Source organism: Chamaea fasciata, unplaced genomic scaffold, assembly GCF_029207755.1.
Source record: "Chamaea fasciata isolate MVZ Bird 193981 ecotype frontalis unplaced genomic scaffold, bChaFas1.0.hap1 SCAF_6, whole genome shotgun sequence".
Lineage (NCBI taxonomy): Eukaryota > Metazoa > Chordata > Aves > Passeriformes > Sylviidae > Chamaea > Chamaea fasciata.
Genome location: NW_027094091.1, coordinates 59441258 through 59459036, shown reverse-complemented (window position 1 = coordinate 59459036; position 17779 = coordinate 59441258). Strand labels below are relative to the sequence as shown.

At 41.1% G+C, this 17779-nt stretch overlaps 1 protein-coding gene across 4 annotated transcripts; it reads right to left on the bottom strand.

Annotated features, from left to right (window-relative positions):
- Window positions 1-772: 772 nt before the first annotated feature.
- Window positions 773-16691, bottom strand: PRMT9 (protein arginine methyltransferase 9). Of its 4 annotated transcripts, none has more exons than XM_066186510.1 (14): window positions 16267-16691; window positions 15915-16021; window positions 15131-15343; window positions 14564-14712; window positions 13395-13631; window positions 12700-12867; window positions 11541-11643; window positions 10445-10551; window positions 8405-8597; window positions 4505-4688; window positions 2681-3392; window positions 1838-1991; window positions 1314-1436; window positions 773-1114 (listed from the first exon to the last, which is right to left on the bottom strand). In XM_066186510.1, exons 3-14 carry the CDS (start codon window positions 15314-15316, stop codon window positions 899-901), a joined length of 2532 nt encoding a protein of 843 aa, XP_066042607.1. In that variant the 5' UTR covers window positions 15317-15343; window positions 15915-16021; window positions 16267-16691; the 3' UTR covers window positions 773-898. The 4 variants fall into 4 exon arrangements, with proteins under 4 accessions (XP_066042607.1, XP_066042606.1, XP_066042604.1 ...); XM_066186509.1 differs by having other exon boundaries at window positions 16271-16691; XM_066186507.1 differs by lacking the exon at window positions 16267-16691 and having other exon boundaries at window positions 15915-16167.
- Window positions 16692-17779: the final 1088 nt, after the last annotated feature.

The following is a 17779-nucleotide window of genomic DNA, read 5'->3' as shown; positions in this document are numbered from 1 at the left end:
ATCATTTTTTGGATGGCCCTTTATACAGGCTGCTGTTAAGGAAAGATCACAGAATTGCCTCTCCATTGAACAGACTGCACAGTAAAAAGCAGCTTAGCTACAGAAAAATCTTGCTAACAGTCTTCCTCCCCTTTGCAAAGGTAGAATCAGTGCTGAGTTCAAAGCTTTTATTAGTCTTCCATTTGTGTACAAATTTAATGGAAGGAACTGGTTACCTGCATTATACCAAGATGTAATGTTGTGGAAGATAGTCAAGAGCACTGCAGTGACTGATGTATTTTATACAACTTTCTACAGACAAAATAATGCCCATTGTATTCCCAGAAAAAAATTCTTTGGGAGATTCTAAAAAGCTTACCAGCTTTACCTTCCATTGTATAGCCTGAGTTACACAACAGCACTCCTTTACAGCTTTTTAGAATGCTCTGTGTGCAGCACTGTTTTGTGATACTGCAGCTGGAATGCTGCTCAGTCCTCCCACAAGGATAACATCTCAATACACTGACGTAGGAGGATCTGGCAACTGAGAAGTGGAATCACTGTTTGAGAAAGAAGGACTGTATCCCAAACAGCCATAGCTGTTTATTGCTGATACAGGTACCCTACAGCTTACCTGGTAGTGGAACTCTGTCCCACTGCTGCAGTCAATACATGAGCCAGCCATCAGGGTTGTGCTGCAGTTAAGGCAATACCTCCTTTAACTGCTTAGTAAGATACCCTTAGAGTGCAAATTTTAGTCCACCAGTGGAACCTAAATATCCATTATTAAAGCAACAAATCAGCCTTTTTGATGAGTAAATAAAATTTAGACTTTAATACAAAGTAACAGCAGTGTTGTTCTGAACAATCAGTTTATGCATAGGTAATTAAGCACAAATCACATCACACAGGACATTCTTCACCTTTTAACTGTAATGCTGATATTGCTTTTATGGTGTTGGACATCAAGCACAAGTTCATCTCCAACCTGAACTGGGATGGGCTCATCCAGAACGACTGCAGCTTGTTTCCAGTGTGAGGACTCATCAGATGTGTTCAAGCTATGGTCTTCATCCAGATGGATGTGATACCAGAAGGGAATGGCAGTGACCTGGCCAGACTTACAAATTTGTATCTAAAAATATTTAAAATAATAATAATAATCAGTTATACTGCTTTGTTCTTTGAAAAGGAACGAGTTCAAGCCATCTTGATCCTTTTCAGAGACAGCTGCAGACAAGTAAATCCTGTATTGAAATGTTTAGCCCACAGGGGCAATTAAGCAGCAGTGCTGCAGAAGAGTCATTAAATGCCCTTTGGGCCCCAGAACTCACCTTCACTTCTCTGCTGGGGCTGTTCAGCAGAGGGTTCATGAGATCCAGCCTTAAGAGCTCTGCTGGCTTGCTCAAGGGTACACAGGGTAACGTGGAGAGATCCAAATACACACGAACAGGTACCTGAAAGTATAGACCAGAACTTCAGGCAGCAACAGCCATTACAAAGGGAAAAGGTAGAAAACTTAATCCTAATACAGAAGTTGCCAGGAATTACTGGAATGGCTGTCAGAGATAGACAAAAATGCAAAATACAGCCCTCTAATCTCTGCTGAAACATTGTAATACAATTGCCTGGGAACAGTAACAGCACAGTCACTCTTCTGTAAAGTAATTGGGACAAAACTTCCACGCCAGTTCCAAAACAAACATCACCCATTTTAGTTTATCTCAAGGTCCCTGTGCGGTCACAAAAACCTCTCTTGATAGTTTTAATAGTGTTTTTCTACAGTTCACACCAAATCTAAACAGCTAAACAGCTGCAGCTTTAAACCATGCCTGGAAGCCACCCACCAGCTTCCTACCTTGAACTGGTTGATGAAAGGGGCTATATTGAACCCCAGAGTTGGTTCTGTTCCTTGAACAGCGCTCTCCAGCAACAGAGACTCCGATTCTACAAGCATCCCATATACCAACACATACTGTGGGAAAATCTTCCCTCCACTGTGAAGTAAACACCTGTAAAATGAGAGGGATTTCACCTGCAAAGCTGAGCAACCAACAGCAATGAAAGAACAGTAACTACATTGAAGAAAGGCACACTAGTTCTTCCTCTGAAATCAAGTGCTCCTAAGCATAATGTGCCATCACTAAACACAAAGGTCAGCAGTAAAAATTCCCTAGGCCCACCAAAGGGGATAAATCCATTTCACACTTAGTTACCCATTTCTATTAGTTTACTTCTTCTCCTCTGCCTTCCTTCCCACTCCTCCTGCTGTGAGGAAACTTTTGGTGGTGGCTCCCTGGTTGTTCTAACACCACGTGTTTGTCTCTTAGCAGGACCAGTTTGTTCCAACGACGGTTTGACATGTACACAAATCTAGGCTTTTCTAACCTTGCACTAAAAGCTACCTTGGTTATTCTTTGCTATCCTGCAAACTTCTGACAGACCAATGAATATGATCATCCATTCATATTCTTGCATAAAAAAAAGATAAAGGAATCTGAGATGGTGAAATCTTGATGCTTTTTAAAAATATATAAGGTATACAATGGTCATGCCAGCAACACTGGGAGGTTCAATCCAAGGAAAAAACCTTTTTCTACAGAAGCAACATAACAGTAATTACATAGTTACAAGGAACATTCTTATAATTTTTCAGGTAATTACAGATTCCTAGGAATATTTTTGTCCTTTAATACTGTACCTGGATATTGCAGCCTTTTCCATCACTTCCTGCTGGATTAAACCTGATGTCTCTATAACATCCAAGATAATAATACTCCACAATTTATCTGATTTGGGTCTCTGTAGCACTACACTTTCTTCTTCTAAGTGGCTGAGCCAAAACTCTAATGTTTCCTTAGGGGAATGGTTTGCTTCTGCGATGACGTGAAGTGCTGCCTGATGCTGTTCTTTCTCAACAGAACTGTAGGCTCTAACTGGTCCAAGCTTGCCAGCTATAATTGGCAGGATGGAGAAGCCTTCAGATACATCTAAAATGTACAAAGCATCAGGATCCACATCTAGAGAGCTCTTGTTCTGATGCTCTTGGAGGTTTATCCCGCTGCCATTTCCATCAACGTCCATGGAGTGCAAGTCCTTACTTGGAGCTAATGACAGCAGGACTTTGCTCATGGCAGCTTTAAAGCATTCGTGGTAGGCTATGTCATTCAGCAGGGCTATTTCTGTGGATTCCAGCACACACACTGGAGTGCTGCCATCCTGCTTGGTGCTTGTCTGAAGTCCAGCCAGAGCATTACATAATTCAGCCTCATTGCCCAAACTCAGCGTGTCGTCTCTGTCACTGAAATCCATCCCACACTCTGAAGGCAAAGAAGAAATCTTCTGGATCTTCAAGTAGCAGTCTTGGCAGCAAACTTCCATCATCACAGTATCTCCAGTCTTCACAGAATAATCTTGGCAAAAGAGCACAAAAAACGTAGTGTCAGTTACCTTACAGACAGACACATCACTGAAGAGCCTTAAGGTGCTTGAAACAAACCAACCCACCCACCCACCCACCCCATTATCTCATTTATTCATATCTGTGCCACAGTATGAGGACATCAAACCATTAAGAGTGTGTGTAGAGCAGGGTGACTACGATAGAGAAAGGCCTCAGGGGCAAGGCTGATGAAGAGCAGCTGAGGGCACTTGTTCACTCTGGAGGAGAGCAGGCTGAGGGAAGATCTCGTCACAGTCTAGAACCCTCTCAAGGGTGGCAGTGGAGGGGAAGGTGCTGATCTCTCTCAGAGACAGCACATGAGCAAACGGAATGAAGCTGCATCAGGGAAGTTCAGATGGGACACTGGGAAGAGGTTCTTCACCCACAGGATTATCAGTCACTGGGACAGGTTCCCCAGGGTAGTAGTCACAGTACCAAGCCTGCCAGAGTGCAGGGAGCACCTGGATAATGCTCTTAGTTAGGTGATTTAATTTTAGGTAGTCCTGCAAGAAGCAGGAAGCTGGACTCTATGATCCTTATGGATCCTTCCAGCTTCAGATATTCTAAGATTCTAGGAAACAGGAAAATAAAAGGTGGGTGAATACAGAGTAGACACTGTTTAAAATGACACTGCCAATGTCTGTACATGGATAGTATTCCAAGTTGAATCTCACACGGGGCAAGGGGTAGGTAGGAATGTTTAGTTTTTGTTTTGTAGCAGTAGCAGCTAGCAATTCCTACCTCACCTTGCCCCCCTTCCTCTCCTCAGTAACATGTCCACCAAGTGAGCCAGTCAGTAGCCTCACTTTTTGGAGATGCTTCGCAATGTGTTAAATTCAGTATAGAAAAAACTCAATTTAATGAAAAGTACTCTCCCAGATCTCATCTGCTTAACAGCAAAGTCCCACGAACAAGTCCTGATGCAAGGAGATCAGGAACCACCTTTCAGCTACTTGCTGTTGAATTTCTAATCCTCTTTGGACTTCCTAGTCTCTGACATAAGCTAACCTATCAAAATGAAAAAAATAAACCCCAAATGAAACTGAGTTAATGTACCACAACAAGCAAACCCACAGCACGCACCAAGGAGGCCCTGCACAGGATACACTGCCTGTTCCCAGCAAGTTTCCTCAGTGGGACTTGTAGATAGAGAGTGCTCATCATCAAGCTGCAGCACAAACCACACCACAACAGCATCCAGTATTCCTCCTTCAGTGACTGGCAGGCTGAGCTTCCAGGGCTTTCTAGTTGCCAGGCTTTTCAGCTCCTGACCAAAGCAGAAAGAGAAAAAAAATCGGGGAGTTTATTTCCATAAATAAAAAATTGGTTTCATTGAACTAAATCATCCAAAATTTCTGCACCAATCCATGAGGGCACCCAACAGAAACTTGAAGTTACCAAGCCTCTACGATACCAATTATCATCATTAGTACTCACTAGCACAGGAACTGTCTTCCCACATGCACGAGCCATTTCCCACATGGACAACCTGCATCCGAGAGAAGCAAACACACCTACATCTGAGAACACACACATTTAAACCCACTGAAAACTCCAAGAAAGACTTCAGACTGGCAGGGCTTGCCTTATGAGAAGGAATAAAAACAGGGCCAGGCTTTTGGCTGGACTCAAGCCAATGCTCAGGCACACGTTTCACTTGAAACCTGTGTTCAGTCACTTCCAGAAATACTGTGTGCTGTGAATTTGCTCATACACAGGCTTGTAGAGCCATTATAAAAACAGGAAGTCAAACACCTTTGAGGGTGTTTTATCTACTACCTGGGCTGTGTAGGGCTCAGGCATGTACAATTTCACTACTGGGAAGACCTCAAGGTCTACCCTAAAGGGACCATTTATAAATTCTCCAATACTCCTAGAATGTTTTGAATATATAACAGGAATTAAGTCTTCTTCCATGTACAATTTATTTTTCTCAGGAGTTACCTTCTGCTATCAACATTCACAAGCAAAAAAGGACCAGCACTAATGTTTTAGTTCTGGCATAAACCCATTAACAGGAGGTCAAGCACAAGGGACCAAAGGTTCCCTCAGTCACACCCATTCTGCTTGGTAATAGCCCTTCCATTTATCAACTTCCTGATCTGCTTATGTCAACACTTGTTCTCGTTAAGTTTCAATCTTAAAATACACAGAGCAAAAGAAAAGTTCATGTCCTGCTCTGAGGACACGAGTAGCTGTCACACGCTGTGCTGGGTTTCTTGTTCTCCCCTCTTCATTCCGTGTCCTCCCAAGAGCTTGTCTATCCCTCTTCTCACAGCTGAGATGGCTGAACAATGGGCAAGTTAAAATTACTGGATGATAACAAAAGTCATAGTAAGATCTCACTGCTCTTCAACAGAAGTGCTTTGCAGGCAGTCATCTTTTTGGTACCTCCTCAGCTAGTGAAGAGTAGTCAGTTGAAGCTTTGCTGGCATCAAGCCCCTTGAAATAAGACAGCAATAGCACAAGCATGCACCTTGTTCTTGGTTTCTGGGAGAGGCTGGCGCGGTATTGAAGCGTATTTGATATTAGTATTCTTCCTGATTATTCCACAAAAGCAGCAGGCCCAAAGTTCTCATCCAGTGGGTTCTACTAACTGCAGTGTTACATTGCCATGACTTAAAAAAACCCATTTGAAGGCTTATTTCAGCTTTCCCTGCTCTCTGCCATGCTGCTTAACCCGTATTTATTCCTCACATTTGCCCCTTTATGAACCTTCTTCTATTATTTATGCCAATTACAGATTTAAACAGCCGTAGCACATCAGGATGGCAATTTATCAAGTAGTCTTGTTAAAGAGAGAGCAAAGGAAATACAGCAGTGGCACAGGAATAGGCAGTAAAACGCCAAAATGATTCAATGCCACACACTGAATCTCTGAATGAGAAAGACCTACAAACAGAAGGAAATCTACAGAAAGAATGCAGTTATCGAGTTTCCTACGTCTTGATCCACAATTTCTCACATATTCCACACCACAACTTCTCATGAAGGATTAGAAAGAGCCAAAATCTGTGACTGTTGGCAAAAGCACAGCTCCTTTAGGGCCTGAAAGTGAGACTGAGCTTTAATTACTGGCTGCAGAAGTAAACATTTCCCCTGCCAGTGGCACTGATCTGCTGCCAGCAAACACGCACACATGTAGCACTGGGCTGGGTGCAAGTGTAATTACAGCCACACCTCATTCCCCTGCCTGGGAGGGACTGAGCTGCTGCTGCTAATAACAGCAGTAATAAAGTAATCACCATAAAGCAGCTGCTTTTTTTCTATTATTATTATTATTATTATTATTATTATTATTATTATTATTATTATTATTATTATTATTATTGTTGAATTTTGACTTATTATTTCTCTGATCTGTACTGATGTCTTTGAAGTCTCCTACAACTCAGTTCAATAAACATTTTTGTACTGTATTTTAGGTCTTCTCAGTTTTGCCAGTTTAGGTCTGGATAGTGAGCCCAAGTGGAATAAATGCAACATGCCTCTAGTTCTTTGAAGAAGGAGTTTAGAAAATAGGTCTTAGAAATTACCTTACTAGTGCTAAGTGATTTGTTATCTGAATTTCTGTTCTTAGTAATTCTGCTACTGGTTTTAAGTTTAGGAGGACTTTTCTCTTATTACAATAGGAACAAAGACCATTTTTTCCTAATTTTTAGCTGCATTGATTGAACATCCAGGTATGTCCATGATATAACACATTAAAAAAACCCCAAAGCAAAAACAAAAGAAAAAATCCATGCTGAAAGTAACCTACCAGTGTTTGGAACTGCCACATTTGTCCAGTAAGTAACAACAAACAGTAACCAAGGACTCCCAACCACATAAGTGATTCATAACAGTGGCATTTCTTCCTTTTTACTTACGATGTCTTAACATTTCATGACAGGAACACTCCATTAGTCTAACTGAAACTTCAAAGGAGCCCTTCTGAAACATGATTTCAAGAATAACACTGTTCTTTACTCTTTAGAATTATCTTTACATGTTTGCCAGCAGGCAGATGCTTAAGAACAGACATCTCTCAGATGAGTGCAGTAGTTCCTTATTGATGCTGGAAGCAGAAGCAACATTAGGTCACAGAGATTGTTCCCAATAGTATACTGAAGAGCCTTGTCTAATTTCATTTTTCATCTCAAGATGTCAGACAAGCCAACTAGGAAAAGCTATCGATTCAGAAACTGCAACTCCTGGCCAAGCAGCAGCCAAGAATAATTTCACTTATATAACAGAATCTATTTTAAGCTCTGACTCAATGCTAGCTCCTCACCACAGGTCAATGAGCCAGAAGCACACCAGAGATCAGATGTGTCATCTTTTTAGCAAGCTTAGATGCAGGGGCTGGGCTCCTTGCCTTCCAGTTCAGGCCTATTTAGTATATACATACAAATGTCTTTTGTGCTAAACGCAAAAATTATGCTACTATATTTCAGAATGCCCTATTACAGAAATACCCTAAGATACAAAGGATCTGGAGTATGGAATCAAATGGTCAAATAGAATGATTTCTTCATCTCCTCTTTTACGCTTAACCACTAACATTTACGTTTTAATGCCAGATGGAAAATACAGCCTTTCTCCTGTCCTCCAAGAGCTTCGTGAAAACTGATTTTAGAGGAATAAACTAAGTCAGCTCCACAACTGCATAAATAATTTAAAATTAATCTCTTGCATCCGTCCTTCCCCTCCCTGTAGCTGATCAGCCAGTAGCTGATCTTATGGTGAGGTAGTTTATAAAGTTCCCTAAGCTATGCCCAATAAACAAAAAAACTCCACCTTCAAAAAAATTACAGACTGTCATGTGAGGAATCCCATCACCACACACCCAAACAAGCATCAAAACCAGCAGAGGATTTCAATGTAGCCCTGCCAACTTTGCACTTGTGAACTGCTCTGAAGCTGAACCCAACAACAAATGAGATATGGGACTTTCACTATCATCAAAAGATTACTTAAGAAGGGTCTAAGAAAAATCATTACCTGCAGATCATTGAAATCTACTGTCATGACTTGGCAGGGCTCTGTGAGGGCTCTGTAACCCCCAGGAATACGACTGAGCTTCTCTGTGGTGTAGGGCTCCACAGTTTCCTCTGAGCCAGCAGCAGCATACGTGGGACTGAAGAACTGCACTGAATCTGACAAGCACACACCAGCAACTTCTTGCATTCCCACTCTAGGAGTAAAGGCAAACAGATGAGAAACGAAATTCCAAGTAATTTGACCAAAAACCTAAAGGAAATTCTCCTTTGGCTGACTAATTATTTTAAAATATACAGTGTTAGACTAGAGAAGTTAAAAAATACTAAATTCTGTGGGGTTTTCGTCACGTTCAGAGCAGCTCTGAGGCACAGAAAATGCACCTCACTTTCAAGAATCAGAACTGAATGCTGTCACTAGAAACTAAGAAAAAGCCCAAGACATATTAAGAATTTCACTATATCCCAGGAAAAAACCCCAATACCAATCAGAGCATAAGAAATGAAGCAGAACTTAAAATTGCTGAAAGAATGGGACAGAATACAAAATAGAAGATCAGATCAGACACAGAGAGATGGCTGTGATATGCAAGGTTATCAACAATTGGACTGAAAGAGGATTCTCTCAGCACGATCAAACAGTGTTTGATGATAAATTAAACACACTTTTAAATCTACTTCAGGAAAAATAATCACGTATTCATTCAATTCTGGGTTCTATATCTACTTCTAACCACTCAAAAAAAAATTAAAGCATGAGGAAAAGCTCAAAGAAAAGCTATATTAATTGTTCAAGGCAGAAACTGTGCTAAGATTATATAAAAATCATGAGAATTTATTGCTGCTATTTCATTAGGCCTCCTGCTCAGAAAAAAACATCCAAACCCCAAAGCTTTCCTGTAGATTGTGAAAACACTTGAGGAAATGTGAAGGCATGAACATCAGAATAATTCAAAAAGATCTGCGGAGTTTAAATCTGAGAACAGGCAAGTGTTTCACAAAAAACCAGGACTTTGTTTTAACAGTCTTGAATATTCTTACTGGAGCAAAAAGGGATCTCAAACTATAAAAGCAAGAAATTTAAAAGTGACCTTTTGTTTTTCCTACAGCATGTAATTAATTTGTGACAATCACTTCAGTCCTGCTAAGTGATTTAAGCTATTAAAATGGAACATCAATTCAACAATTCAAAGTTAACAGCAAATTAACTTTCTTTCTATTTAAATTTCGTAAGGAATGGTCAATGGCCAGTTTCACAGCAGAACCTCTTCTAATTGATGAATAATTAACTTATAAAAGAAACATTTCTGTGACCTTCTACCACAGGAACTTTTCTCTTTCTGGCCACTTTCCAGGTCTAGTGCATTTGAGAAATCACTGATGCAGCCTGGCTGCTCTCCATCCAGTGCACTGGAACTCCTCTAGAAGTTAGTATTTTCCAAGTCCAAACCTCTCAGACAGAGACTGTCTCCATACAATGATACTGTTCCAGAAGATTAGAATAAATATGAAAGTAATTGATACACATTCAGAACTGGTCTCAGTAAAGAATGCCAGTTCAGAATTAGTCAAGGACATTCAGACAGATAAAGACAGACATAGCAACACTTCGGCTTTACAGGGGTTAGATCCAGGATTCGATCCAGGCGTGAGGTATGGAGCAGATTATAAAGAGGGTAAAATGATGATAAAGGCCAAGTGTTAATCCAAGAATCTCCAATTCAGAAATCAAGCAGTAAATTTACTGTGAAGGAATTAAATTTCTTTAGCATGTGTTGGAGGCAGGTATTTCAGCATAACTGTATGATTAATGGGTCCAGAAAATCTGAACCTCAAAAGGGTAGGGAAGTGGGGGAGAAAAAAAAAAAAAGCAAGCCTGGAAAAGGGGTGGGGATGGTAAGAGCAGAAATCTTTCTAGGTAAACAGATAATCAGCCACTCAAAAAATAAAGAGCAAAGTAAATGAGAAATGGTCAATAAAAACAACCAGTCCCTCTTTCCAAATAAAAAATGTGGGTTCAAGGTATGCTAGAGTTTAAACATACCTGTGATGTCTACGGATCTCTTTGCACTCCACTGCCATCCCAAATATTGTAGCACTTGCAGGAATAACTCTGCCATAGTCTCCAGCACTAATGTCTTGGTTTTTAGGCTGTGAAAACATGAACAACATGCAATTAGATAGTGGCCTATTTCTACCATTACTGAAAAGCCTAAGCTACATATCAGCAAGCCATTCAAGTGACAGTCAAAACACGGCTAAGTTCTTAGTGACTGGTAAAGTCACCAGTCTTTGGCATTCTGCTGACCATTAAAGGAGTTTTTTTAAATACAGTGTTTCAATATAACCAGGCATCAGCTTTACTCTTCAGTCTACTACTCTCTCTGTGTAACTCTAACAAAATGCAGACTGAAAAACAGAGTATACTGAAACATTCCACCACTCTTCTGTTATGCATCATTCCTGTACTTAACACTAGAGGTCATCAGTTTCAATTCACTACAGCACAGAAGGTTTCAGCCTGCTAAAACTTTTGTTTTAGATGAGTTGGAATCAAGGGAAGGACGAAATAAAGAGAAGTCCTAAGACTCCTTGTCATACTACTTTGTTTAATGTACTTGCAAAACCACAAAATATAAAGTAAAATCTGAGACCCAGTGGAATTTCTCAGTCTTCCAAAAAAGTTCAAATCAGCAAAAATAAACTATTTACCAAATAACAATTGAGTGTTCCCAAGTGTTACAGTGAGAAATAACTTTACCATAATTCAGCATTTTCTGCTTAGACTGACTGTACATTTAAAATCCACACAAACCCTTTTGGTGTTACTTACAAAGATGGGGTACAAGAAAGATTTAAAATAAATGAATGAGCAGTGATTAAGAGTGAACCATGTGCGATGAAGGAAGGTTACATCAGGGAAACAAGCTTTGCAAATACCTGTTTACTCAGAACACAGAGCTCACAGAATTACAATGTATGTTCTGCCTCACTGCCACTCACCAAAATCAAATCCACGGAACAAGACCAGATCACTCATTCTAAGCACACCAAAAGGAATGAAATGTTTACAAGACAAGTGTTTCTCATTCCCATATGTCTGGAATGTGTGCACGTGCACAGGTGCCCACACCACCTACCTTTGGCTGTAAAAGCAGATGTTCCCAAGCATGTATCAAGCTCTCCACAATTCCTTCTCCAAATAAGCCAGCATCGACTGTTTCTGTGACAACCAAGGAAACTCTAGACAAGAAAAATATGATGTACAACAAACACTCCTGTCAGCAATCAGTCTTTTAAAGAAAAAACCCCACCATACCCATATGAGCTCAGAGCAAAACTTTTACCAGCATTTTGGAGTTTCAGTACATGTGGGCAATTTCATTCTTCCAAAAAATTATGTGTTTTGAATTGTTGTCAGAAGTTATTGAAGATGCAGATAAAAGAGAGCAAATATTGAGCAAGTATTTACTGTAAAGCTTCTTGCTCAGCATTTATAAATAAATTGTGTGGGAAGAATCTAGCCAAAACAGGAAGATGTTTCAGCCTGGGCACACAGCCAATGATACTGCAGAATATATATTTTGTGCAATAGTATGTACTCACGCATTAAAATCCTCAAAAACTATAATCAAAGCACAATAAAATTTCTTCACAGACTAACAACCCTAAAATCCTAAGTCCTCTGGAATTAAGCCAAAAAACATACAGCATAATAAGATGAGACACTTCCAGAACAGCAGTAATTTATTTATTAATAGTTGACATCTAGTAACTCATGATATGCACTAAAGGGATACATATGTTACAGTAGCTCAGCTGACACAATTAGGCAAGGCCTGACTGGCCTAAACCAGGAGCTTCATCATTTCAGATCATGAGCCTGTACCATCACCATAACTTTATTAAATGCTAGTAACTCCATCCTATTCAAAGGCTGCAGAAGTGAGCCACAAAATCTTAAAAGTATTAAAGTGTGTTAAAATTACTTTTATGACATAGTAATCTGATTTTTTCCCCCATTGCTGCAGTATCATTACATATGCCACAAAGCTCCCAACATCAAAGAATTAAACTCCTTAATTTACGACACTGTTGATTTACCATAGAAATTAGGATGATCTGAAGAACACATTGTCATTTCTGCTCTTTAAACATATTAAAAGATACAGAGAACCTTCTCACATTATAAGCAATATCACAGCAGTGTTATTTCCTGTTTAGGTCACAGACATTTCCTATTTTCTTGGAATTAAGAGCAGAATCAAAATACCCTCAGAAGAGAAAGGAACAACGTACCTTTCAGGTATGTGCTTTGGAATTTCTATATCAAGTGACTTCAAATGCAGAAGTTTGATCTCTCTTTCCATATTATTTGCTGCCACCACATCACGGGCAAGTTCATACATGGTTTTGGATAATTCGCAGGCATAGACAAAAGATGCTCCCGCCTTTTTTGCAAACATACTGAAAAACAAGAACCAGGGGTTTTCCCCTCCTCCACATCTCCTTCATATTTCTACCAGTTCAAGTCTAAAAGTCATCCTTAAATGAACATCCTTAAATGTGAGCAGTGATATTGCACAAGTTGATAACCTCTTGATATGTTATCAGCAAAAAAAACACCACAGTTAGCATAAGGACACTCCCTCAGCTATGCTGAATCCACTCCTTACAGTCAATATTTAAAGACAGGACAAATAATATTACAACTTCAAAACCCACATGAGCAATCCAATTTAAACAGCACTTACTGGCACAAAAAGCATCTGTGACAAGTAACGAAAAATGGTTCAAAAAATACGAGACACTAATCTCCAGTCTCATTGGCTTCTGAAAGCTTTGCTTGCCTTCTTAAATTCTGTCTCCACAAAAGGATCAAAGTAGTCATGTTCTCTACTCTCAGCCAAATTCTGTCAGGCAACCCATCTTTTCTATTACATTTTCTACTAACTTTTCTATTAAATTCATGTGTAACTTCCACTGTGGCATACCTCAAAATTCCCGTTCCCGTCCCGATATCCAGGACGGATCTGCTCCCTGAGCGCACGGCGCTCTCGATGGCCCTGAGGTAGGTGAGGTTCCTCTTGGCATCGTTGAGCATGACGAAGTGCCAGCGCTCCACCAGCCAGTTGGCCACGCGGTAGAAGTTCTCCCTGGCATCGGCGAAGCCGGGGTTGAGCTTCACTGCCTTGTGGAAATAGCCAGCTGCTTCGTCTCTGAAGCCCATCCTGAGAGCAAAAAGCGGCAAACAAACGGAAAGTATGCATGCAGCTGTGAACGTCTGAGGGTCTGTAAAGAGGTCTCATGTCAGCTAAAAGATAACAGAAATATTTTTCCTTAGCTAGGAAAATTATCTTTAGAAACAGTGGCATTACGTTATGAAAAAGAATGATTTATAGCTGTGCATCACGTGGCTGTAAAATGCAAAGCCAGTTCAGAAACACCATTGTGTGCACCAACTTTCATCGACTACTGCATCCTTTGACAAAGTAAAACAGGTCTTATTCACAAGAACTCACTGCCACAACATGACAGCAGCAGCTTTGCGATCCAGAGAAAATATCTGATACTTTAGAAATACCAATATTGAAAAATATCTCACAGATACTCAACTCAAGAGAATGTTATAAACTCAAGACAATTCTACAAAACTGTTGGTACTCTATTTAACTGGAACATCCTGCAAAACCACCGAATTTTGAGTTGTCAGCTTTTGCATTAAGTGCCAATTTTGAAAAAATAAATTAAAAGAAACAAAAAAGAAACCAAATTGTGAATGTGAATCAAGTTTTAATAATACCTACAACATAACCTCAAATCAGACAGCACTGAAAAAAGTCCTAAATCTACCAAATATTTGTACACATTTTAATACAATGCTCAGAGAGGTGTTTCCTTATAACAAAGAAATTACAAAAAGGAAACCTAACTAAAAGCACCTGGATTATGATCTATGATTTCAGTCTTAAAATTCCAGCCTTAGGAGACCTGAGCAACAACAAAACATGGTGGGTTTTGGGTTTTTTTACATTTGCTGTGATTAACAACATTTAATTTAGCACTGGCTACTCTTTTTAAGCTATTTAAGACAAATAGATTTAAATGTGTTTGTATTTACAACATGACCCTTTACAAAAACTTAATATACATCACTACAAACCTGAAGAGATGTTCTCCCATACTGTTACAGATCACTTCATCATTGGGATACAGTTCAAGTGCTTGCTCATAGCAGTTAAACAGATCTTGAATCCGTGCCAGAGAATCCAGTTCTTCTGCCCATTTAAACAGAGTAAACTGAAATGTTTCCTAGAAAATAAAGCATAGACCACTGAGATGCTGGGAGTTGCCAGAAGTAGGAAACTGAGCCCTGAAAACATCTGGAAGTGCCCTGACATACACCTGGACACCACCACACAAGGATCAGCACCCAGCAGTGTTACTGACAGCCTGCTTGTATATTAATGCATGTTCCAATACTGACAAGGCCCTGGTTTTATTACATGCAATTGACACACAGAGACTAAAAGAACTCCTATGAACTCCTTTCATACACAGCTTATTAAAGAAGTCACTGGCCATCCAAATTATTACTGATTTTCCCAATTCTGTCTTCAATAAAAGCATAAATCAGTTACATGTAAAAAATCACAAGTACAAAATATGTCACGAAGACCTCAAGAGAATTACAATAAATGAAATTTCAAGTAATTCAAAGAGCACTTACTTTGACAGTGGTTTTTAACTCAGGAGCTAGATTTAGTACCAGAAGATAATGAGCATATGCAGTTCCAAAATCCTGGTTCTCCAGGCAATGCTGAGCACTCTGCAAAGACCTGGATACCAACTCCCGTCTGCTGGCTTCTCGGCCACCCCTGTGGTTAGAATGAAGTTTGGCATTGGAGTTGGGCATTTTGCAGGATGTAAATGCTCACTTATCCTAAAAAAAAAAAAAAAAAGAAAAAAAAAAGAAAAAAAAAAGAAAAAAAAAAGAAAAAAAAAAGTCATACATACTATATAACGTAGGCTGAAACATTTGTGCACAAAGTGGACAGATCAAAAAAATTTCAGTTTTCACTGGCATTTAGTAAAAACATCTCTCCTCCCACCAAATCCTAAAGATTTAGAACCATCTATCTTTATCCTACTGAAAATTCCATCAGCTCTGACTGTTCTCCATTCAAAAGTCAAGTGTGCACAACATCCAAGTTAAATCAGGTCCTGGAAACAATTTCTGGCTTTTTAAAATTTATTTTTTAAATAGACAGTTTAGCATGTCTCTGACCAAACAGCTTTGCACACTGGAAGTTCATGCACTTAATAAATTTCACAATCAACCATAAAATCTGCAGCTTAAATTTCTTCTCCTTGAACAACAGCATCTTCATAAGGCACACCTCACAGAAAGACCTAACAAGTTGGCAGTTTACTTTACACAAGGTACCACGGCTATTTTTTCCATTAAGAAACATTAAAAAGAGCGTCCAGAACCAATATGCAAATTTTTATACCTGCCTGCGTTACCGCTGTAATTTTTAAAGGTACTCAGGTGAGGAGGGCTGTAGCACGTACAGATGGGTCCCAAAGTTGAAGAACGCAAAGGTTTCGTGGAGGGGGACTGCAAGAAACACAACGCCATCAGGGTGAGACTTTTTTCCACCCTTTTTTAATTTTTTTTTCTTTTCGTTTTCTTAAAAATAAAGTAAAATAAATAACAAAACGCAGCCCAAAGCTCGGCCGCACAAGCGCGCCCCGAGACACGCAGAGCCGGGGAGGCCCCGCCGCTCGCATCGGGGCCGGGCGGCCGCGGGGCTCCAGGCGCTGCCCCACGACGGGCTGCCCCTGCAGCCTGCGGGGCATCACCTACTCCAGGGCCGTCCGCCACGGGCTCCAGGGCCGTCCGCCACGGGCTCCAGGGCCGTCCGCCACGGGCTCCAGGGCCGTCCGCCACGGGCTCCAGGGCCGTCCGCCACGGGCTCCAGGGCCCTCCGTCACGGGCTCCAGGGCCGTCCGCCACGGGCTCCAGGGCCCTCCGTCACGGGCTCCAGGGCCCTCCGTCACGGGCTCCAGGGCCCTCCGTCAAGGGCCGTGCGCGGACCGGAGCTCGCAGGCCGCCGCCATAGCGCTGCCGGGCCGGAGCCGTCGCGCAGGCGCCGGGCGGGAGCCGGTGCTGTGGGATAAAGGTGTTGTCGTTATCCGCGTCCTTTCCCGGCCCGCATCCAACCCTGTGGAGGCTGGCAATGCGGCTCGTGCTAACGCAGGGCTGTGGCAGGGATCCGCAGCAATGCCCGATGCGGTCCCTTGGCGGTCCGAGCTGTTCGGGGCTGCTCGGCCGGCACGAAAGAACCACCACCTTAAATGCTGCCCAGCGCTGTACAGGCACTGCCTCCCTCCGCCGCCCTGTAGTCCTAATTCTTCTCTTGTTAGTCCCGAGAGCCTCCGATGAGAACAACACAGGCTTTAAGTCATAAACAGGCTTTTCTCGGACCTTTGACTGACAGCTCTGTTCGGCAGCAGCAGATCGCGAGGAGCAAAATGCAGAGCTTTGCTCCACATCTCAAATTCCGTATCCTGCTCCCTGCCCATGCCTGTGACACCACTTACCTTCCCTGTGGAGCTGTCTGCTCCGGTGAACAGCCCCATTCACAGCCCTGCAGTGCAGCTTTGGAAAGGCAGAGTTCATTTGGTCATGCCCTACTTCTGGGACAGGAACAGGCCGTGGCATTGTTTACTAATTATGAAGCGTTTGGAAGCTGCTCATCTTTACTTTCCCGTTTTAAAGCATGAATGCAGTTCTTCCATGCTTTTACAGCTGTGGATATCGCGTGTGCGTGCCCTTTTTAGAAACAAATGTGCATTGTGTAAAAATGCCAGGCCAGCATTTCGAACGGGATGAAAAGAGCGCATGTGGAGTGGGAGCATGAGTCTAAATGGAACAGTGTGCAGCTAAACTGTAAGTTGTGCTATAAAAAAACATAACTGTTCAAGCACTTGGGCTGAATGAAGTCCATGAGGATGTGCAAGTATCAGTACCAAGAAGTATAAAATACTTCATATGAGCACCGAGCTCCAAAGGAGGATATAATACCTTATGAAATCAGCTGGTACCAACAAGGCTTCATGCAGTTGTGGAAAAAAAAAAAAAAAAAAAAAAAAAAAAAAAAAAAAAAAAAAAAAAAAAAAGCTGTGAACTTTAAATTATTTACAGGTAGGAAACAACCTTGTCTAACTTTGACTTCATTATTCTTTCCAGCTAGAAGATAGCATGAGGCAAAGAAAATGTGGGATATCAGGAGCCAGAAGGAGAGAGAAAAAACCCAGTGCAATTATCACCTCTGGTCAGTGAGGTGTAACAAGAGCTGGACTGTACCAAATA